The sequence below is a fragment of the Globicephala melas genome, chromosome 1 (genome assembly GCF_963455315.2).
Source record: "Globicephala melas chromosome 1, mGloMel1.2, whole genome shotgun sequence".
NCBI lineage: Eukaryota > Metazoa > Chordata > Mammalia > Artiodactyla > Delphinidae > Globicephala > Globicephala melas.
In genome coordinates, this window is record NC_083314.1 from 14,362,122 (window position 1) to 14,386,682 (window position 24,561).

At 38.9% G+C, this 24,561-nt stretch overlaps 1 protein-coding gene across 1 annotated transcript in view; it reads right to left on the reverse strand.

Annotated features, from left to right (window-relative positions):
- USH2A (usherin) overlaps positions 1–24,561 on the reverse strand; it is a 773,776-nt gene that overhangs the window by 436,580 nt on the left and 312,635 nt on the right. Inside the window, exons 30-31 of the mRNA XM_060289919.1 lie at positions 7,222–7,335; positions 4,985–5,146 (exon numbers count right to left, since the gene is read on the reverse strand). Of these exons, the coding sequence (XP_060145902.1) occupies positions 4,985–5,146; positions 7,222–7,335 (276 nt within the window). The remainder of the gene's footprint in view (positions 1–4,984; positions 5,147–7,221; positions 7,336–24,561) is intronic.

Sequence of the window (24,561 nt, forward strand, 5' to 3'; positions counted from 1 at the left end):
CTAGTTTAAGCTGTCATTATACTAACCTACAGCCTATTTTTCATATTATTAGTAATACATAATGTGGTAGTTTATATTCAAAAATAAAACTAGAATGTATATACCTCATGTATTTATCCAGAAATACCCCAAGGTTACTATGGTTACGAAAAATCCATTACCTTTGAATACAGAATGAAAAAGTTTGACTTCAAGTGTGTGCTATTTATTATAGCGAACATCAACAGCCTTCGGGAGGTTCTCTAACTGGATTCATTTTTCAGTGTCATAACTGACCCACCATTTTACTAGCTTATGGCCTATGCAAGGCAAAAATTTGAACTGTATGCATTTTTAAATATATTTTGTACTAACTCAAGGTGCAGCACTGCCTCTGACTTTTAATGCTTCATATTTAAGAGGAAGAAGAAAAACATTCCAGCCACCTAGATGCTAAGTGGCTTTTGAATTGAAATGCATTTACTTTGACCTGTATCCACCATGGAGGCAAGATCCATTTTTTTACGCATAACGGAAAAATGTTTGTTCTATGTGGAAACTTAAAAGGAAGCTATGAATAAATGGAGTAGGAGTGAGAAAAGAAAGGTTGACACCTTGAATATTTAGGAGGGGACATTAAGCCAAGTCATTAAGGAAGTTTTTGATGGTGTAGAAGACAAAGAACTGTAAATAGTGCAGGTGACTGTAGCCAGGAAAAGCAGGGTATGAAACACAGCTCTTAAAGTAGTTTCAAACTGAATCCTTACCCCTATTAAACTTTTGCTCGTCCATACTATGATCAGCTGAATCAAATATAAATTGCTAATCATCATACAAAAGTATGCAGTGAACTAGTAGCTAAACATGCAAATAAAAATAATATTTTCAGGTTGTAAAACTGTCAAAGATGTAAGGATGTAACATTCACTGTTTATGAACTTTTCTGGAAAACAATGCAAAAATGTATATCAAATATTCTGAAAACGTTTGCTACTTTGATTTAGCTATTCCCCATTTAGAGATATAGCAAACAAATATTTATGTACAGTAATATTTATCACAAAATATTTAAAATGAGATAAATTAGAAATTTTGAATTTTTAAGTGGTTAAATGCATTAATGTACATTCATAAGATGGAATATAACATTATTAAAATATTTCAAGATAATTTTAGAAAAATCCTTGTGGTGTGAGATATATTCATAATAAGGGAATATGCAAGGATTCCAAATTATACATTATAGCTCAATTTTGTTAAAATGAATAAAGTGCTGGAAGGAATTACATCAAATACTAAGAGTTTCTATCTGTAAGGTGGGATTATCAGGTATTAGATATCTGCATATTTTAAATTATCTTCAGTAAGCATATGTTACTTTTATAACTAAAAAATGCTATCAATTATTTCTCTAATAGTAGACTATATCTTTCATTTCTCAGTCTCTCTATGAATTGACATTTTAGCACTGGAGAGATCCATTTCATTGACCCTAAACTCTTGCTATTACTGACAGCACCAGCTAGAATAGAATAGAATAGAACAGAACAGAATAGAATAGAATTGAATAGAAGTTCTATCCACAAGCTACTCAGAATGGAAAGGACATTATGCCACAAATATCCTGGCCCAAAGACAAGCAACGAGTACCAATAGCATCGTGGATACATTTTATGATGCAAAGGGGCAGGATTTAAAGTGTCTTTAGAGGCTAAAGTGAGACCCAATGCTAGAGCAGTTTTCTCCATCAGTTTTCTCTGGGCTGACTTCAACCAGCCAGATTCCCCTTCCCATTCTTCTTTTCTGTGATTCCTAGTGGACAGGTGAATTCTGAAGACATAAATGACCTAAATGTAATGTATATCACAGATACAAAATCTTGAAAGAGTTGAAAGAGATCTAAAAGACCATTTTATTTAACCTGCATGCCATTGGAGAATCTCAAGAAAAGTGGACATTCAGAAAACACTTTTGGGTGCGGTTACAAACTGAATTGTGTTCTCCAAAATTTACATGTTGAAGCCTTAACCCCCAATGCGACTACATTTGGAGATAGGGCTTTTTTTAAATTCAATTTTTATTTTATACTGGAGTATAGTTGATTTACAGAGATAGGGCTTTTAAAGAGGTGATGAAGGTTAACTGAGGATACAGGGATAGGGCCCTAATCCAATGGTTCTGATGCCCCTAAAGGAAGAGGAAGAGACAGCAGGGGTGTACACATAAGAAACACCATGTGAGGATGCAGGGAGAAAGTGGCTGTCTGCAAGTCAAGGAGAGAGGCCCCAAGAGAAACCAAACCTGCCAACACCTTGATCTTGGACTTCTAGCCTCCAGAACTATGAGAAATAAATTTCCGTTGTTTAAGCCATCCAGTCTGTGGTATTTGGGTATGGCAGCCCTAGAAGATTAACGTAGGTGCTCTGGGGTTTGTAATCAAGCTTCCATATCCCTTTCAGAGTTGTTGTGAGGAATAATAAAATGTGTTCAATAAGTAGCATGTGTAGAGATGAAATGTGTGGACTTTGAGGCCAGAGAGACCCAGATTGGAATCAGTTTTTCCAATTACCGACTAGGATTTCTTGGCATCTCTGGGCCTCAGCTATGCTGGCTATGACACTTGAATCATCATGTACAACTCTGAACCCCATCGTAACGTTTTTGGCTTAGCTCCTCTCCTTAGTGACCAATACTGTATTCCTTCTGTACTTCATATCTTCTGCCATTTGGAGATAAAAGCAACAAGAAGTATAGTTGCCTTTGAGATGCCAAGGAGGACATAGGAAAAAATGTTATGAGTCTTATCAGAGAAATAATCTTTAAAAATCTACCTGAAGGATAAACACCACCGAAGAAACCATTATCACTGTAGTTAGAGAAGATGGTTAAGGACTCTATAAAAATGTTCCACTTCCTTTATATTGTGTTTGGGGCATCTCTTATACTATGCTAACATTTGCCATGATCTTTCAATGCAGATACTATAGTCACATGGGTCTGTTAAGGATTTGAGTCAATGGAATACAGAATTAGTTTCATTTTTGAGGTGGCATGAGAAATCAGTGTGAATTCTAGCCTCCTCTCCTCCCCACCCTGTTCTTTTTCTGGCTTTGGAGTGTCACCTCATGGGGCATTCTGCACATTTTGGAAATCTTCAAGGTCCACACTTTTTTTTTGGGCGAGAGGGGTGGTACGCGGGCCTCTCACTGCTGTGGCCTCTCCCGTTGCGGAGCATAGGCTCTGGACGCGCAGGCTCAGTGGCCATGGCTCACGGGCCCAGCTGCTCTGCGGCATGTGGGATCTTCCCGGACCGGGGCATGAACCCGTGTCCCCTGCATTGGCAGGCGGACTCTCAACCACTGCGCCACCAGGGAAGCCCAAGGGGTAATCTATTTTTAGTTTTAGTATTTATTTTTTAGTTTAGTTCTCTCTACTAAGTTTACTAAGGACATGCTAGGTGTTTTTCTAGTTCTAGTTCCCTTCAAAATCCTGAAAATTGCAGTTAATTCTATTTTACTGTTTCAGAAACTAAGTCTCAGAAGTTAAATAACTTGTTTTAAGACCGCATACTCATCATTAGTCAGAATACTTGAGATGGTATCAAAGTCTACCTCTCACAGGCTGTGTGGCCTGAAGGAAGTTGCTTAACCTTTCTGTGCCTCAATTTCCTCATTTGTAAAATGGGGGTAACGATAACACCTACCTCACTGAATAAGTATTACAAGTATTACAGAATTCTATCCAACCATGATGAATGAAATACAGAAGTAATAGTTCTTGTGCTTTGAAGCCTCTCAGACTAGAGAGGATACAAAAAATATAAATTCAGAGAACTCAATTAGATGAATGCCATAGCCCTGTGCCAATATGCCTCATTCCTGCATCTTTATGTGTTGCCATGAAATCATGAGCATCAAGGGGCTGAGGGGAGGCGGTGTCTGGCTGGTTCTCTGTTACAACCTTAGTACCTGGCATTAATGTGAAGGAGTGAATACATAAACAATTAATCCTGTCTCTGACGCTAACCTGTTATGACTTTTCATGCAGAATTTAAACTCTCTAAGGCCTCAGTTTTTCATCAATCAATATTTGATTAATGATGTCTCACCTAATAGTCACATATAATATCTAAAATATCATAAAATATATAACCACTATTACCATACAAATGTAAACACCATTCAGGCACCAGACAACGTACGTAATACAGGCCTCGTGTTTCACAAGGTTTCCAACAATTCACTTTTCTTAAGTGTCATCACACTTTATAATATGATCTAGGCAGATATCCTATGTTTCTTCCCAAATGGTCTCAAATTCAAACCACACTGAGTCACACTTCTGAGTCTTAAGCTTATTCCACATTCATGAGGATTTTAAAGTAGTTAATTCATGTGCCAGTGGCATTTGTTTGAAATGACATCATCGCCTCAATTGGATTGACATGACATCAACTGAATTGAAATGACATCACTGTACTGCGAGCACGGCTGGGGAGCACACTGGGTCCCAGCTTCAATCTTGTGATCAGTTAGAGGCAGAGGAGTCATAAGCTGAGCTGTCTGTGTTGATATTATACATTTCCAAACCCCCCTCTGCATCTGGGCAAAGGTATATTAGTAGAAGGATTCAGGTAAGGAGTGGTGGGACAATGGTAGAGAACATGCAGTAAGACAGCCTTGGGGGAGGGGGAAGGGAGCCAGCGTGAGCCCTTTTCCATTTTTCCAGCTTTGACTTCACTGTAAGTGTAATGTAACCACAAAAGTCATGGAATTCTAATGATTTAACAGGAGACAAAACTAAGTAACCCAACTTTCGAAACTGCATTCTCAGATAACTATTTTTTATATATATATATATATGTATATATAATATATATAATATATATACTATATAATATATATACTGAAATATATATATTAATTTGTAAGTATATATAATATATACTAATATATAGTCTTTAATATAGACTATAACTATTTACTGATACCTATAGAAGTCTTACCTGTGACTGTGTAGTTCTCTCCATTGCCTGAATAGATTAGTATCCCATCCATATATAAGGAGTACTGAGTTATAATACCATTTGCCTTTTTGGGTGGATTCCAGGAGAGTAACAAAGAATTGGGAAGGGATTTGGCTACTGGTGGCTGAACCTCTTGTGGTGCTGTGGGAAAAATTAAAAAGATATATAGAGTCTAATTTTAGTTTACTTTTCTAATTCAAACTTTTCACACCCAAATCAATAAATCATGGAATAAGCCAGAAATCCCATGCATGGAAATGTTCCTGATTCGTGGGCAGCTTGTCAGTAATTGCTTTAGGAACAGAACTAAATACCTGTCCTGAATTTATGAGAACTTGCCTCAATGATGGACGGGGAGTATTACACTGGTTCACTTTACTGATGCTTGTGTTACTTCATCACAAGTATTATTAACCCATAATCCCTACTTGGGCTGTGCCTTTTAAAGCAAATTAGACAGAATCCCTACCCTTGAGGAGCTTTTGATCTAAGATAGGCAATGCTAGGGAGAACGGTTCATAATCGATATAAAAAGACCTATATGTAGCCATAGAAATAGCCAGAAGATACAGAATTAATTACGTATGAAAATTACAACGTATGTGAGGGTTTTTTTTAGTAAAGGGGGCCTGTTCATTTTCTGTAATGGTCAATGAACTGGAGTCACAGGAACTAAAAAAACTTATAGAAATTGATCCTAAACATACCTATCGTTCAGTAAATTAGTAATAAATTTAAGGAAAAACTAGAAATTGGGAAATCCTGAAATAATGGAAAGAAAATGGTGAACTGAATGAGCAAGAATCCCTCTGGGGTTGAGCTGTGAAGTAGGTTTGGAGGGTACCAGGCAAGACATGGACAGAGGGGAGAAAAGAGTGAGATACAGGACAATCTGTGCCATATGGAAGTTGGTGGAAGTAACTGGAAAAGGGAATAATGATATATGCCTCAGCAGAAGCAAAGACACAATAAGAAAGATGGAGAGAACATTGAGAAAACACGGAAGATGGGTCACCAATGCTGTAGCCCAGGTGAGGGTGGTCTGGTGAGGTCAGGTGCAAGGCATGAAGAACAAACTGTCACAAGAAGGAGTTTACAAACTCTTGTTTTCTGTCCTGGTTTCATCAGATGAGCCCCATTGTCTTCTTCTTTTTTTTTTTTTTGGCCACCTGGTGTGGCATGCGGGATCTTAGTTCCCCGATCAGGGATAGAACCTGTGCCCCCTGCACTGGGAGCGCGGAGTGTTAACCACTGAACTGCCAGGGGAGTGCCTCCATTGTCTTTCTTTACACATTTTCTGTGCCAGTGGTACTTGCTTTAAGGATTTAAAAGGAGGAAGGGGGAAGAAGAGGAAGTGGGTAAGGGCGGGTGGAGGGATAGTGAAAAAGAAAGAGACTGGCAGACTCTTTTTCCCTAAAGATCAAGGTTTTAAGTCTCCTGAATCACTTTACAACTAGACAGTAAGAGAAATATGTTAATGCCTCTCATCCAGGAGGGAGAAATACGAAGTAACAACGCTTTAAATGTTTTGAGAGCTGTTATTTCTTGAAGAGATGCATTCTGACGCTCGAGCAAAGCTTTCGCTTTAGAGTGCTAAAATATTTTCTCTTTCCCACTGCCTTCCTAAATGTATGCTTTCTGAAACATTAATTTATGCCAACAGTTTGTAAGTTCCAGGTACAACAAAAGTGCGACTTGAGGCGGAAGGAAGCAGGTCGTGATTAATAATGCCTCGATCGGCGTTTGGAGGTTCTATCACACTGAAATAATTGTTGCTCACGCTGGGGTTTAGCAGTTAAAAGAGACCATGGAAATCAACCGTTGGATTCTCAATTTCATACTGTGCCATACAATCAATTCTTTTTAGTCAGACTGTCTCTAGATTTACTTCTGAGCCATGGTAAAATGAGGAAGCTTTCATTAATCTTTCAGATGCTTCATATTAATGACAAGGCTCTTGCATGAACAATGTAACAGCAATTAAAAAGCCCATTAATCTGCATTACAGCTATTAAAGATGCATGTCATTAAAGGGTATGGAGTTTGATTCATTTTCGCTCCCCCCCAAAAAATGGAGCAATTATGGCCTGGCAATGCACTTTGTCATCAAATTAGGTTGGGGTTTTGTAGCAAATGGCCTTGCAGCATTTAGCTCTTCTCCTATTTTATTATTCATGACTGAAATGTGGAAGTCAAGACCTTTGAAATTACTTTACCTTCTTGTGGAGTAGAGACGTTCAGTGCGTGCGAGCTCTCGGTACAGCCAGCCAAAGTGCAAGCAGCTAGGGTTACTGCATAGTTTTTGAAGGGTAGCAAGCCTGTCAATATGCCTGTAATAAAAGGGGACAAAAAGAGGTTTGCATGTTTACCAGAAGAAGCTATACAGAGTATTGTGTGTGTGTGTGTGTGTGAGAAAGGGGGGTAGAGACACAGAGATGTAGAAAACAAAAACATATGCTCCTTTAATTCATTTTCCTGCCTGTGTGTTGATTGCAGAATGGTGTGACTAGCAAGAAAAAATTTAGAAAGAAACAGATATCGTCTATTAACACATATATGTGGAATCTGAAAAAACTGGTATAGACGATCTTATTTGCAAAGCAGAAATAGAGACACAGACGTAGAGAACAAACATATGGATACCAAGGGGGAAAGGTGGCGGGTGGGAGGAATTGGGAGATTGGGATTGACATATATACACTATTGATACTATGTATAAAATAGATAACTAATGAGAACCTACTGTATAGCACAGAACTTCACTCAGTGCTCTGTGGTGACCTAAGTGGGAAGGAAATCCAAAAAAAGAGGGGATATATGGATATGTATGGCTGATTCACTTTACTGCACAGTAGAAACTAACACAACATTGTAAAGCAGCTATACTCCAATAAAAATTTAAAAAACAAAAAAGAGAGAGACCTGCTTATTGTTAAGACAGCTCTAAATAGCATTTTCCCAAATGTGCTTCTCGGACGCTAATGCCCCTGAGATGTTTCCCCGGTAGAAATGGGGGATTCCACATGTCGTTCGTAAAGCAGAGCCCAGTGTACCTGATAGTGAAGACGGCCATCATCCCATTTCAGGATACTAGACCTCCTGCAGAAACAAAACTATCTCACTTTCTTTTACCTCACATTTTTCAACCTTATTTAACTAGAGAGTCCTTCTTATGCGACATCTATTAACACACATTAGGAGATGCTACTCCCAAGAGTTACTTCATTATTTTAACGGTAGGGTACACGCATACAAACTATTTATTCACGTTGCAGCTAACAAATATGCAAATCAACATAGTTGAACAATTAGCCAATTAAATAATTATGCTTTTGTACTTCTTGCAAAATTATTAGTTTGTTTAATTAAGACACCTGTCTTAAACAGAAGCACTGCCCACAGAAGTGTTGAATTAACCTGACTTGGTGGTGGATATGTAAGATTTGTTCCGCAATTTAAGGTGCCTGCAGAAACTAAAACACATTTTGTTTACTGGTGTTTATAATCAAGGCAGAGGCTCTTTATTTAGTTAATCCCATGAATTAAAGAAGTATCAAAAATATAATTTGTGTATTTGCTCACCATTGTTTTCTGTTGCAGGTTTTAGAGCCGTTTTAATCCCTAATCACATAGACTGTCATCGTTCTTATAAAAAGATGGTCTTACTCGTAGTATCCCTTTATCGAGTAAACCTTGATTGTTTTAATGAACTGGCATTGATGACAGCTTGCATCATTCAACAACAAATTTTAAAATACATGTTTGCCTATTCCCTTTCCCCAGGAGAAAGGATAAAATATTAAAAGAGCAAAGATCAGGATGAAGCAAAGACCACAGCCCTTGTTTGCTTTGGCCCTTCTCACTTGCCCTCAGTTCCCAGTGTTGCCTGCAAGTCTCTATTCTAGCAGCTCCCCCAAGCATCCCCCTGGGCTACCCAACCCTCTCGGCTGCACTTGGCACCAGCCTCTTAGCCCGCGGCCAAAGAAGACAGCAAGCCAATGAACTAACACACATACACGTTGGACCATCTCATGCCAAATGCAGCTCTAATTTCAAAACACCTTCACGTTGTCACCTTCTGCTTTCCCTCACTCCTGCCACTGTGACTGTCATTTCCTCTTGAATCTCCCAGATCATGACCCACATTCTGAGCTCACTTTTTAAAAAGAGGTTATTTCTCCTTCCACTAAAAGTCTTAAAGGAGAGCTTACGGCATCACATATGCATCTTCATCATGTAGTGATGTCGTGGTTAAGAGCAAAGATGCTCGCGCCAGATTGCTCGGGTGCAGATGCCAATTCTACTACTGGTTTGTAGTATGGGTCTGGGCAAGTTGCTCAGACCTCTGTGCCTTAGTTTCCTCATCTGTAAACAGATAATGATCGTATCTATCTCGAAGAAGAGGCCTCACAGGGATAATATAGTATCATGGGGATATGAGATGGGGGTACTACCGTATTCAACTCGAAGTGTTACTATCAAGATTAAATGAGTTTGGGACGATAACATGCTCAACGCAGAGCTGTGTAAGGGGAGAACTCTAGCACAGAGCCTTGGGAGCCCAAGCTATGCTACCATTCCAACTCAGTTTCTGCCTGCACTGTACTATTAAATGTTGATTTTTATCTTGTCAAGATCGCTAGTGATCCCTTACACACCAGACCAAGTACCCCTTCCACGGTCCTTATTCTCCTCTACTTCCTGGATTTTGCCTTGTTCAGCTGCCGTCTAGGCCACAGAATTTTCCCAAAGAGTCCTCCTAAATTACTGAGGGCTCCTTGCTTTTCTTGACCAACTCATCTTCCTTTCACAGTCCCTTAAATTTTTTTTTTTTTTAACAAGGTCGGGTCCTCAGGCTTCTTTCTTCTTCTGAACACTTGCCTTTGTTAGTTCACTTCTTCTAAACATTTGCCTTCATTAGTTCCTCAAGCCTCATCTCTCATTTATATCTGCAGACTTCACATCTCTCCTCCAAGCTCTGGTTCTGCATTTCTACCTGCAGGCCGTGTATCCCATGTGGATGTTCAGCTAGCATTTCACTCTCAACCTGACCCAATCCAGACCCAACAGTCAAAACTATTTTGCAAACTTCCCTCTTCCTATTTCATTTTTTTTTCAATTTTTATTGGAGTAGAGTTGATATATAATGTTTTGTTAGTTTCAGGTATACAGCAAAGTGAATCAGTTATCCATATACACATATCTATTGTTTTAGATTCTTTTCCCATATAGGTTATTACAGAATATTGAGTAGAGTTCCCTTTGTTATACAGTAGGTCCTTACTAGTTATCTATTTTATACATAGTAGTGTGTATATGTTAATCATGGATGGACCTAGAGATTATCATATTAAGTGAAGTCACTCAGACGGAAAAAGAGTAATATCACATGGTATCACTTATACGTGGGATCTAGAAAATGGTACAAATGAACTTATTTTCAAAACAGAAATAGAGTCACAGATGTAGAAAACAAACTTATGGCTACCAGAGGTGAAGCGGAGGGAGGGATAAATTAGGAGACTGGGATTAACATATACACACTACTACCATTTTTCCCATTTCTTAATACCTCCGTCACGATCCCTATATTCCGGGTTCAAAACTAACATGTCCTTGTGAGATATATCCCAGCCATTTTATCCTCTGAAAATCTTTGGCATTTGTCACGTCTTTCCTATCGCCAAGTTCAAATCTGTCAATACTGCAAGTCTAAATAAGATGAGTTGCATGTCTGAATTAGTATAATGCCATACTAACAAGTAATGAATCGGCCCCCAGAAAATAAAATTTTTAATCCTACAGTGAGCAAGGAAAATATGTTGGGACATGAAATGTTTCCTTTGTTCATCACCTAAAAACCTAGGTGGCATTGCCTCTCATAGGTGGCCCTGACCTAGCTGGGGCACAGATATATTGTGTCACAAAAGGCACAGTGGCTGTATACAGTTTGATGCTCTGCAATCTTTAGCATGAAGGTGCGTCATACATCCAGATAATTATCATTGGGAAACATAAAAAGCAGTTCCACTGTGTTACAAAATACCTTCCCTGAGACATTCTTTCTTTCCAAATCATAGCTGAAGAGCAATGTTGGAATTGTGACTATTATACCAACTTAACAAGAAGGTTATTAGTGGAGACTTTAAGAAGGATCATGTCAACCCAGATACTGAGTTCACGTTCACTAAACGGTCTTTGGTGTTTAACCTTTCTTGCCTTCATTAAATGAGGCACTTTGTGTGTATAGGTTTCTCATGAAACTCCTTTGCTAATTTCTTCCCCCCTTTAACCTTAAGGACCTTAAAAAACAGGCAATATTCTTCTCAGCAAACTTGCATTCTTCAGTTTGTGCTTTGGTAGAGAAGTTTACCAAATTGTATTTCATAGAAAAATCCCAATATTCTGAAAGAAAGATGCTGGAGAGAAACCGGATCATCTTTCAGGCCATTTATCAAAGTGCTCACATTTCCTATCTCCAGGCAGGTGAAACAATAATAATAAACACTGAGAAATGAGAGCTGCAAAATAGAAAACAGAAAAGGAGGAGAAGAAAAAGCTGATGTTTGGGCTCTTGCCAACTTCGAATCGCAGGTAGAAAGTTTGGGGTGGTTTGTAAGTCACATTTTCAAACAACGCGCCGTACTTTCTGAGTCTGAGGTGGCCTTTCTTTCCTATGTGCAGTGGGGATCTTGCTTATAATGTTGTGTCTCAGAGACAAAGTTTGTCAAACCATCGGAACAATTTCCCCTAAATACGGGTTAGTATCATCGACTTCGGCAAGAAGAGCAGTGTAATGATTGAGCATTTTCTCTCCTCTTGTCAGGTTACACTGAGGTTGGGGTAGAAGGGGCTGGTCAACCAGGTGGTCCTCACTAAATCAGCATAACGATCAAGTCATCCTATTGCCTGAGACATGCGGTTTCTCTCTTTTGCTTCTCAGTATGGAGCGTTTACCAGGATGGATTAAAGTTAATGCTTATAAAAAGTTCTGCTATTACCAAAAAATAAACATATTCTCCCCAAGACTAGGCAAGGTAGCCCTTCTTTCTTGGATAGATCCCTAGAGACCATTGAGTGATTGGCCAAATGGTCTTCCTTTAAGTGTCAGAGTCAGACTTAGATTATATACTCTCCAGAAGAAAAAGTGGTACTACTATGACGGCATATCAGTACCAAACAGTTATTTATCAACTTTCCTTCTATATGCTTCTGGGAAAGGTGCTATAGACCACAGCTGATCTTTACAAGGTTTCTAATCTAAGAAAATATTAGAGCTAGAAGGACCCTAATGATAACGATAATACACACATTAAATACATAAAGCAAAATGCTTGCATACATGTCAAGTGGACAAGGGCATTTATAAGCTCCATGGCTTCCAGTCCAAGATGATAGGGGATCTATATCTAATTAAAGGCAAAGAGAAAAAAGGGATAATCATTGAAAGTATATTTCAGTATTCTACTTAAAAGAATACTGAAAAACGTACAGAGTGACATATTTATAAAGGAATCCCAGAGAGAAAAATATGGCACATACACTGTATCCTGTGTCCACAGAAAACCCAATAAGGTAAAATGGGGTCGTCTCCTTGATGATCCTTAGGATGTTTAAAATAAAGAAGTGAAAACTTTTAAGATTGGTTTGGATATGAGCCCCTTTTCTCTGGCAGACATCACAGAGGAGTCTTTTTACCCTTTGAATTTGAGACTGTTCCTACCTCGAGGCAGGCCAGATGACCTCTCCAATTCCCTTTCAGCCGCAAAACTCTGTGAAATCAGAAAATGGTCCCAACCATGTCAGGAAACCTGCCAGTCTCTTTTGATAATGGAAGAGGGTGAGCTGAAAACACATTCCATAAGCATAAAGGAAGCATTATTGATGTCTTAAAAGTGTTAGGATCCCATGAAACACAGGAGTGTTGGTATCCGGATTAAAATCATTGGCACCAGCCCGACCAGAACTCTCACTGCTAAGCGATAATGCATTTTGCATTAATGCTTAACATTGAGAAATCCTGATGGGTCACACCAAGGGAGTTTGAAGTAAAGTAAGTATAGTCCCTTTGAATTGCAGTCCTGTGGACCTCGGCGGGTGCAGAAAGCCCAAGCCGAAAGAGCAGGGGCAGGAACGTGATTTAAGGGGTGGCAGCACATCACAGGAGGAAATCGAAGAGCCCTAGTGCGTTAGGTTCCAAACTGTGTGCTCTGAGGATTTCTGCCTAGCAGAGGGGAAGAGCCTTCTCCTCGAGAATCGCGCCCCTCGCAACGATTTTGGGAGCTCCTTGAATGCAGAGGGTATGACCTTTTGCTTCTTTACTTGTCCTATTTTCCAGCAGTTATTACGATGGTTTACCAAAGGTGGACCCTTGATGTTTGCCCAAAACATAAAGACCTTTCATCCTCTTAGCTCACTCAGCTGTCTGCCTCACAATATGAGATGCTCACTCCCGTCCTACCCTTTCCAGGGAGCTAGCAAAGGAACAGACACTGTTTCTTTTGACTGATAGATGATTATTTCCAACACTTGGTTTCCCGTGCTCTAACCTCGAGTTTCAAAGGAGCGCAAGAGAAATATTAACAATTGGAGGTGGCCTGACTACCTAAGAGAAAATCATTGTGGAGCTGACACCAGCTGTGCAAGCTTTTGTGCCTCTAATGAAACTGTATGCTGAGATGCAGGGACACAACAGAGGAGTCGGCTTTGACACTGAGATTTTTATGATTAACTCTGACTCAATGCAGACAAGTATAAATGCTCGGCCTGGAAACCGAGCCTGAGACACAAGACAAAATGGCATCCTTTTCAAAGCCCAACACGTTTTGGAGAAGAAAAAGTGACTCTGTGTCTATTTACATCCTTGAGCACACTCCTCCCCCCTCCTCCACCCCACCCTCAGCTGCCCACCTAGGTGTTTGGCTGGCATCCACTGTAATCTGTTCTCCTTCATTATGTTAATCTGTGGGCGGAAAGATTTCTGTCATCTTCGAACCGCTTGTACAGCAACGGTAAACACCTTGGCCTGTCTGTAATTGGACAGGTGTCTGCATTGATGTCACCCAGCTTTTAATTCAATTAAAGAACTGGCTGCTCTGCTCTCATTACCCACCCATTTCTGTTGCACTCTGAGTCTGGCGGTGAAATCCGCACACAGCCATCACCTACCCCGAGTCCAAAGTCCGTGGTCCCCGTGCAAAGATCACGCAGAATATTTCAAACGGACCTCAACAATCCAAGTGTACTTTCCTGTTAGCAAAGGCATTTGGAATAAGATGGAGAATTTGTTCTATCTCTCTCTCTCTCTTTACCTTTAAATTCTCTATTGTCTAAACGGTGTCTTCTACCTACTGGCCAGTAATTAGGAGCTGTCCAGCAAAAAGAAAAGCAGTCTCTAGCTTCCCCTCCCCAGGGCTTTCCTCCGTCTCAAGAGAACTCATCAGAGTACAATGTTCTTATTTATTTGCTGGCATTTCACATTTGGATCAAGAAAGTGAGGGTGGGGAAAAGCAAGGCATTTATTAAGAGGGCCATCTGGTAAGGGATCCCACACAGGCAGAGCTGAGACTGCTACCTAGGGACACAGTAGAAGAACCCACTTTTAACAGAAAGCCAGCCAGGGGAAGGAGAGCTGAAGAGAAGGGGACTTTTCTGGCTTAAGATTCTGCTGCAGTGCTGAGAAATCCTAAATTTTAAGTGTCCTACATCTCAGAAAGAGTTTTGAGCCACAAACTAACCCAGTGGATGGATGAAAGAGACTAAATCAATCCAACATGCCGTGATTTCTGCCCATTTAAAGGAACCTCTGAAAATAAAGTTCTAACACAGGCATTGTGACACAGTAACCTCATGAAACTGTATAATGGCATTTGTTAAATATGGATGAAAATTCAAAGGTCTAACAGACATCTGGAAACGCACCCAGGATGTTTCTCCTCTGGTTCTTAGTAGCCTAGGAAAGTGGCATTTGTTGTTGTTGTCTTTGGGGGTAATAGTTTAAATAAAAATAAGGATCTCTAGGATTTATAAAATGAAAGTCAATTTTCATTTTAATCAAAAGGTAGAACAGCAAATGAGCTTACCCCAAACCTAACGTAACCCTTTGGAAACTAAAACTGATGTTTTACATATAATTTCCTGCAAATGGATTTTCTGACCTTACTTAAAATTTCTAGTACTAGGGAACACCTTGGATCAAAGACTAAATGGATTTCAATGTTTACAAATGGGAAAAACAAAATGGTTTATTCTTTCATTTTTTAAAATAAAATATAGGGTCTAATTCTAGTCTTAGAGAATGGTTGAAACAGTGATTTTAATTGAACTCAAAGCATTATCCAGTTAAGATTCTCTCAGTAGGCTTATAGCTAACCTCACATTTTTCATCAATGCCTTCATGGTTGGTAAGAACTACAGAGTCTCTGTCATTTTCCTTCTAATTCTGCAATTGATTTGAAGCCACCCACTCATGGGAACTCTTTATGGAGCATAAAGGGCCGTCACTGACATCATTAGAACTCTCCCAGAGAATATCAGACTTGACTAAGCAGGGAGTCAGGCAAGGAGACAGGAGGAAAAGAAAAATAAGTGAGAAGGGAAAGTCATCCCTTATTGACCAGTGTCCTAGGTCCCCTGCTGAAAGCCTCCGATAGGATGAGCCCCTTGTACAGAGGGGGCTGCCGTTGGGCAGAGTGTAAAGGTCACTCAAGTCCACAGCAGAGCCAAGGTCAGAACCTACATCTTCTGACTCCAAGATCACTGATCTGCTTACTAGACCTAAGCCCCAGTTCTGGAAGAAGAAAGAAGGCGTGTTGAATAAATATTACTAAAAATAATAGCACACTTTTATACTAAATACTTGATTTAAATATATCTGAAAACGTGTTAATAGGTTCAAAGTTATTACTAAAACCTACTGTATACAAACAGAAAGTAAAATGCTTATCCCTCCAAATGAGTGAGTGTATATGCCTATAGTATTCCCTTACAAAAACAACTGATTCATAAGAAACTCTACATCAGGGTATATGTGCTTCTGTGTGTTACATCAGGGTATATGTGCTTCTGTGTGTTACTTCTACTGTTACTGTGTGTTACTGTGTATATATACATATACACTTTATATGTATATATATTTGGAACTAATCAAAAACTTTATATATATATAACACTTTATATATATATATATATGTTTTCGATTAGTTCCACATATAGATACAAGTATAAAATGGTCATAAAAGTTAGAAAACAGAAAACTTGAGGTGACTGTTCCCTTTCTTTATCAAATGTGAGTAGTAACCCTTAAGTATTTATATCCAACACTATAGCATGGCCAACATACCCAGTTGATTACTACACTACAGCAAAATTGATGTATTACCATCATTTTTAACCATCACACAACATGTTACCAAAAAGAAATCCAAATCGTGCACCGCGAATTCTTACTGCATAAAATAAAATGAGGAACTTGTAAAAAGCCCCATCTGAAGCTTTCACAATGTACCAGGAGTTCAGGCACATTATATATTCAGGAGAGTTAGACAAAGCTATTAACTCATCAACAGTGCATTACCTGATGAAATTCTTCTACATTAGCTAAGCAGGAACATGACATCATTTCTATTTTTACTATTTATGTCATAGGCCATATTTTTGTCCTGTGAATTTTTTCAGACCAATTTCTTTCAAGATTTATATTTAAAGAAATAGTTTGTAATAAACCACAAATACGGAATATTAATCTATGGGGTACTGTGAAAAATAGCAGAGACTTCCTCAAAATTCATCTTTTAACAATACCATCAAAATGAATTTTTCAAATTTACCTCTGATGTTTGCCTATTGTGACAGAGACCACTAAATGCCCTCTCATTGTATATTCTCTTCCTCCACAGTAAAATAAAAAGACCCTTTTAGCTGGGCAAATGGCCACTTTGAATAAGTACATTTCCAGCAATCTGTGTAGCTAGGTATAGCCATGTGGCTAAGTTCTAACCACAGAATGTAACCAAAGGTGGAGGAATAACTTCCAAAATATGTCATTAAAGTGAATGTGTACATCCTTGTTCAACCATTCCACCTTCCTGCTGAACGGAAACCAAACTAGATGGCTGATGCTCCAGCAGCCATTTTGGACCATGAGGCAGAAGTCTTGTCTCTAAGGATAGCATAGCAAAACGATGAAGAGTGTGGATCCCTGGCACTGTGAACATCCACCCCTACATTGACCAACTGTGAACACCTATTATCAGAGAGAGAAAAACTTAATTTTGTTGAAGTCACTGTTATTTGGGGTTCTCTGTCTCTCAAGAAAAAAATAATAAAAAATGAAAAACTTATCTCTACTGTTTTTGCCCCATAAAACACTCATTTTTAATATAATATTATACTTTAGAGAAAGTACTGCTTGTTACGTATATTTTACCATTAATTTTAAAAATCAGGAAAAAACAAAAGCAGATTGTAACAGTAGGATCTAGCACTAACCCAGAACATAGCAGATAATGGTTTTGTTTTTAATAAATGAATAGTTTCTGCTCTGTGTCATTATCAGCTTTGCAGCAGCATGGCTTCCATTATTTTAAATTGCAAATATATAGTCCCTGAGCTTCATTATGAGGTGTAAGTTTTGGAACTAATTTTTAGAGTCTATTCATCCTATCAACATTTTTTTCCCCGTTGGGAATATGTATGTTAAGTTCCAAATATATATCTAAGTTGTGGTAGTTCTGCATATTATTTCATAAAATTAGAGAACTATAGAACTGCAGAACCAGTAGTTCAAAACTCAACTCAGCATGATAAGACAATAGTAACATTACGTTAACTACAGGGTTAGCACCAAAACACTGCATTTGTTTCTTTATCTCTTCCTTCGTTCCTTCAAGAAAAGTGTATGGATTACCTACCTTGAGCAAGTTACTAAACAAGGCTTAAAATAAATAGAAAACATGATACTTGTCCTCTGGGAGCTTACTGTCTAATGAAAAAATAGAACGGGTGTACCAAGAGCAGCCATAGGCAGTTTTAACAACTGTGGAGTAAGACTTCTCAGCTGAATAGAAAAAAAATTACAGGGCAGGGAAGTTTTTATTACAGTTATCTCTCTGCAGGCTTCTCAGGCAAGTATAGTAATTATACATATATATAATATATAACAAATATAATATATACGTATATGTGTGCATATACATACACATAAAGAGTAGAATCTTACTTATGGATGGACTAATGGTTGGGGTTAAGTTCCAAAGTCGGGCATAAGGCAAAAATCACTCATGATTTAAAGTCCCCTTGACAACTCCTTATACTGCCCATAAAGTACAGTGCATTTGATTTTGTGTATGCCTCTAATTCTTCATGAATCAATGATTCTCTATGGCTCTCAGTTCTTCATTCTTTTTGTAGACACCCCAATGGTGTCTACAAACAAGAGTTTCCCTTTTCTGTCAATAGTTGGGAAACCCTAAAATTATTCACACATTCTTTCCTTCTAACAGGTATCGATAGTTTCGGGATTGGATAGCATCCTTTGCCTGTAAGATTACTTTAAGAGTTTTTTCACTCTTTTTTTTCATGCCTTCCCCACTTCCAAGGTGTGTGGTTAAATGTATGTAACTGAAATACACAGATGAGACTTCACTACGAGATTAATTACAATTATATTGCATGCGTGGAATTGCACTGGTCTCCTTCTTCTCTGGACCTAATGGGCATTTTGCATTCTGTATATAAGTAGAGAACTCTCTGCCTTTCTAATGGGCATCGTGGCCTGGGGGCTGAGAGGGTTGGGTTTGTTAGAAATGCAGAATCTCACACCACAGTCCCAGACCTACTGAATCAGAATCTGCAGTTTACAGAGATCCCAAGTAATTCTCACTTCCTTTGCACTAGCAGCTTTCAGAAGCACCACCCTTAAGGGTCAGAGGCCCTACTTACACTGCCTCTATTTCTTCACTTGCCCTACCACCGTTCTGCCCACAAAGCTAATGCTGTTGGAACAAGGGGCAGGAACAAACAAAGCAGGGGTAAATTCAAGCCCAGCAGGTGAAAATGATCCCTTCTCACCTGGCCACGCCCCTCACCCCAGTGGTTTTTAATATGTGGTCCACTGACCTCTGCAAGAGCACGGACTAGAACACTTGGTAAAGGCAGATTTCTCAATCCTAGCCCAAATACACAGACTCTTGTGCACGGAGCCCAAGAATCTGCATTTTATAAGCAATCCAGGAATCACCTTATGACCAGTAGAGCTGAGACTCACTAATTATTACTACTAGCTGTGGAAGAGACAGAAAAATGAGAGACTTTCAACATGGAACCCACTTGTTTCAGGTAGAAGAAAATGAATGTCTACTGTATATGAGGACTGAACCAGTTTTCACAGCAAAAGCTATATTATCAGTTGCATGATAAATTAAAATGTCTTTCTTTTTTTCCATAAATTTCGATTTATGTGGGTCATCTGAAAGATTATTACTATTGGTTCATCAGCTAAGCTATAGTAAATAATAAATATGATTATCATTACCGGAAGAAGGAATATAGCTCCTAGAGCTTAGCTCAATGTAATGTAACAATAAAACTGAGAAAATATCTTCTGTGTACCAAGCACATTCCTAGCACTATGCCAGGTGCTGTACTAATCATGCCGATAATTAAGTCTACATGTTTAAGCATCTTCAAGAAAGAAATAAAAAAAAATTGTATATGTGCAAATTCTTGAATGCATTCATTCTTGACAGAATTTCAAATCAGACTGGGAGGGGTCTTTCTGAGCAGCCCTGGGTTTGAAGGGAAATGCCAGCACTGTCTCTCTGGGCAGCAGCTTTGGACGTTGAAAGTGCTGGAGGGAAAATCAGCAGGAGCTACGCAGAGTTAATTGGAGCCCTTTGCAACTAGTCTAAAGATACACTGGAGTGATAACTGCAGGGCTTTCTACCCTGAGGCTGCAGCTGAGGAAATGAACTTTCAAGAACTCCCTGCTCTGAACCCTGGCCTTCCGAGGGCACAGAATCCAGACTCTGTGGCCCAAAGGGGCCCATTTGTACCTGAGTGGGGCTGTTAACCCTTGGACTCTCCATGCTACTGGGACTTATCACATTTAATCCTCCAGTAGCCAAATTCGTGATTGGTAAATATTCTGTCTCACGCTTCTAGTGTTCCAGCTCTCTTAGTTAATATTCATCTTTTTATTTTCTTTTGCCTTCTGCATTTTGCAAAGTCTGACCATAATTTCCCACTTCTTCCCAAGAATCATTTCACTTAATTTTTTGTTGTCCTATGATTTTCCTTTGCTAATTTTATTACTTACTTTTAATAGCTCATCATTTTTTTTTTTTTTCAGTACGCGGGCCTCTCACTGTTGTGGCCTGTCCCGTTGCGGAGCACAGGCTCTGGACGTGCAGCCTCAGTGGCCATGGCTCACGGGCCCAGCCGCTCCGCGGCATGTGGGATCTTCCCGGACCGTGGCACGAACCGGTGTCCCCTGCGTCGGCAGGCAGACTCTCAACCACTGCGCCATCAGGGAAGCCCTCATCATTTTTATATAGGCATTTCTCTTTTTTTTTTTTTTTTTGTCCTGTATTTGCAAGTTGCAGTTGGGAGGTGGAAGTTGTCATAAGAACTTCTGGTTAAAATAGAGACTTGATCACTGGTGTCAAACAGTGATCAGTGTTTGAACAGTGTCTCCCAATGCTGGCTGTACAACAGAGTTACCTGCTGACACTTTTAAAATACCAATACCCAGGCTATATTCTAAACCAAAACATCAGACTCTGCAGGTGAGACCTGGACATCAATATTTTTTAAAGCTCCCCAGGTGGGTCAGTGTGCACCCATGGTTGAGAACTACTACCTTATAAGAATACCAAGGAGGGGCTTCCCTGGTGGCGCAGTGGTTAAGAATCTGCCTGCCAGTGCAGGGGACGTGGGTTCGAGCCCTATTCTGGGAAGATCTCACGTGCCACAGAGCAACTAAGCCCCTGCACCGCAACTACTGAGCCTGAACTCTAGAGCCCGCAAGCCACAACTACTGAGCCCACACACTGCAACTACTGAAGCCTGCGTGCCTATAGCCTGTGCTCCACAACAAGAGAAGCCATCGCGGTGAGAGGCCCACACACCGCAACGAAGAGGGGCCCCTGTTCACCACAACTAGAGAAAGCCCACGTGCAGCAACGAAGATCCAACACAGCCAAAAATAAAAGACAATAAATAAATTTTAAAAAAAAAGACTGAAGTAGAAGAATTAAGTACTCATCTCAGAAGATTCAAACAGCAGAATCAATACTGCCAAAATCAGAAAAGGAAAAAGGAAAAAAACTATGAAGCAAAAACCCAGAATTCAGAAACTGAATAGTATAAAGATAACAATTAATTCATTGAACATTTACTATGTGCCTGTTTATCAGCAAAATATTCTATGGAGGTAATTCATTGTTTTTTTTTTTATCTTTGCAACAATTCCATAACATGAAGAAGGTTTTTACCCCCAGTTTATATATGAGGAAACTCCAATACAGTGATATGTTTTTAAATTTGCCTGAGATCAGACAGTTGATAAGTGACATAACTAGATGGATTTGACTCTGCAAGCTGTGTCCTGGACTGCTAAAATGAGGAGGACAAACTGGGAAGAAATATACAATATTGGAAACTGTTATTTCTTACCAGAAGTAATGATGATATACACAACAGCAAACTTTCCAAGCCAAAGAAAGACCCAATTGTGAAGAAAGAAGAGCTCATTATATAACAGAAGAAAAATGTCATGAAAAGAAACCAACACATTTTATGATCACTTACTTGGTTAAGGACCCTATGTGAACCAACAAACCTAAATTGTCTTATACATCCAATATCAGTATTGTTCATTCAAATAAATACCACTCTAACAACCAAAAATTAAACATAAAAATCTCAACAAATGTCACCTCAGAAATGCTAAAGGGGGATTACTTTCCAGATCAATAGCAAAACTACTCATGAACTACTCTATTGTCCTCTCTCTTGGTACCTTGTTATCTCAACTAATTGGCAAAGCAGCCGCCACTAACCAGTCTCCACACTCCTCACATCTCCACCAAATCCAGGTTTCTGGCTCTCTACTTTCTCCCCCCTCCCCCCTCACTTTCTAGTATTCTTCTTTCTTTACTATGAAATCTCTGACTTTGATACTTACTCAGCCTGGCTTTGGGGCTTTTCAATTCACACTCCCCTCCCTCAATAGACTGATTCGTCACAATAAAAGTCCACCTGGCAGTACCAGAGTTCTCCACAATCTTTAAGATTACCTCCTATGTACTTCCTTTTCTGTTCATTTCACAACTGTGAGCAACAGATACATCTTTAAAACCCTTTGGGGGGAAAAAAGTTAAAGAATTCATAGTCCACACACGCAAGAACAGAAATAAAGGAATAACAACAACAGAAAGTACTGAAACACAATAACAAACAAAACTGGAAAGCATGAAATATGATGACAGAAATAAGAGCAATCAATTGTATAAATCATAAAAATAAATGTGAGTTAAACTCCTGTACTAAAGTACAGAGAATTTTAAGTTGAATGTAAAACTAAATCAAACTAGATTCTGTTTGCAGAGATACACTTAAAGCAATGTGACTTCAAAGGTTAATACACAAATGATGAATGTAAAAATAATAAGAAAAAGAAAAATACAAACAAAAAGCAAGTTACCAAAGAAACTGATAATTGACAAATCCAAGAAATTGACCAAGTTGCAATAATTGAGAGTTTTTCCTTAGTTTTTTGTGGGTTTTTTTGCGGTACTCGGGCCTCTCACTGCTGCGGCCTCTCCCGCCGCGGAGCACAGGCTCCGGACGCGCAGGCCCAGCGGCCACGGCCCACGGGCCCAGCCGCTCCATGGCACGCGGGATCCTCCCGGACCGGGGCACGAACCCACAACCCCCGCATCAGCAGGCGGACTCTCAACCGCTGCGCCACCAGGGAAGCCCTTTCCTTAGTTTTTTACACATTGGGTATATAAAAATAAATAACAGTTGGTCAGTGGTGCTCTAATTTTCTTCTCTCTGTACACCATTCACATGCTTGAAATATCCTACAGTAACATCCAATAGTTTATTATACTGGTTTTCAATCTCAGGGGTACTGTCCTCCAGAAAGATACCCTTCAGAATCTGGGAAAGGCTGGTGTAATTAGAAAAGCCTCCCTGTCCCGTTTCTGATTTGATCTTACCTCAAATTTAGAATTACTAATTCAGAGGATATGCATCATATATATGTATGTGTGTGTGTGTGTGTGTGTATATATATATATATATATAATCAATATGGTATATCTAATATAAACAAATATTAGTCTACCCTGAATGGTGAGGATAGGTTTTTTTTTTTTCATATTACCCATAGAAAACTAACAAAAACATTTAAAGGTGTTATATTAACTATAGAAAATGTTCTTTAAAATCTGCACATAAAAATGTAAATAAAAATAAATGAAAAACGGGGGCATTCCCACACATAAGGCAAACATAAGTATAATATTCTTCATATATAAAGAGATATTTAAATCAATGAGAAAAATGTGACTCCTCCAATAGAAAAATTGAGGGTGAAATGTGCTACGTATGTCATAAAAGAAGTACAAATTACCAGTAAACAATGAAAATACTTAATGCCTCAAGTAATCTAAATTTGAGGTAAGATCAAATTAAAGTAATATTCTGATATATTTGGAAATTTTACAAAGTTTCTTTTACCTGTAAAACTTGTCAACTAGGATGAAATGAAAAATAAAATCTTGCATTCGGCTTGCTGGTGGGAGTATAATTTGTACAGTCTTTTTGGCAATTATTTGGCAACATAAAAATAACTAATCTTTGTTAAGAAATTACCATATGTTAAGCACTGTGCTACATGCTTTAAAAACATCTGATAGTTAACATTTATACAGTGCAATCTGATCCGTGTGTCATGTGCTGTCCTGTGTGTTTTACATATACATGGATTCATTTAATCCTCACAGGTATCCTATGAGGTGGGTAGTTATTTCATTCTCAATTTACCCATATGGAATCAGAAGCACAGAGATGTTAATTAATTTGTCCAAGTTTGCACAGCTGAAAATTGTTAGACTTGGAATATCATCTCACTTAATATCTTTCTGAGGTTAATATTATTCTCCCATTTCATAGGTTAAGACACTAAAAAAAGATCCAGGAGAATACATAATTTCCCCAAAGTCACAGGGAGGGTAGGCAGCAGAGGTTTGCATCAATGTGTGCTTGACCTCAAAGTCCAAGACTGACTAATGCTTTAAGAGAATTTGACCTAGTTGTTCCATTTCAAGGGGTTTATCCTACCGTCATTGTCAGGAATTCTTCCAAAGATTTACATACAGACTTCTAAAAAATCATATTAATTATAACAGTTGGAAATCCAGAAAATAAGAGGAGACTGAGACAAAATGAATTTGGGAGAGAGGCAGTGGAAAGCAACTGAAGAATTCTAAACACAGAGCCATGATGTTTGGTTGTGCAGTGGATTAGAGTCATGGGTGGGGGGGTGT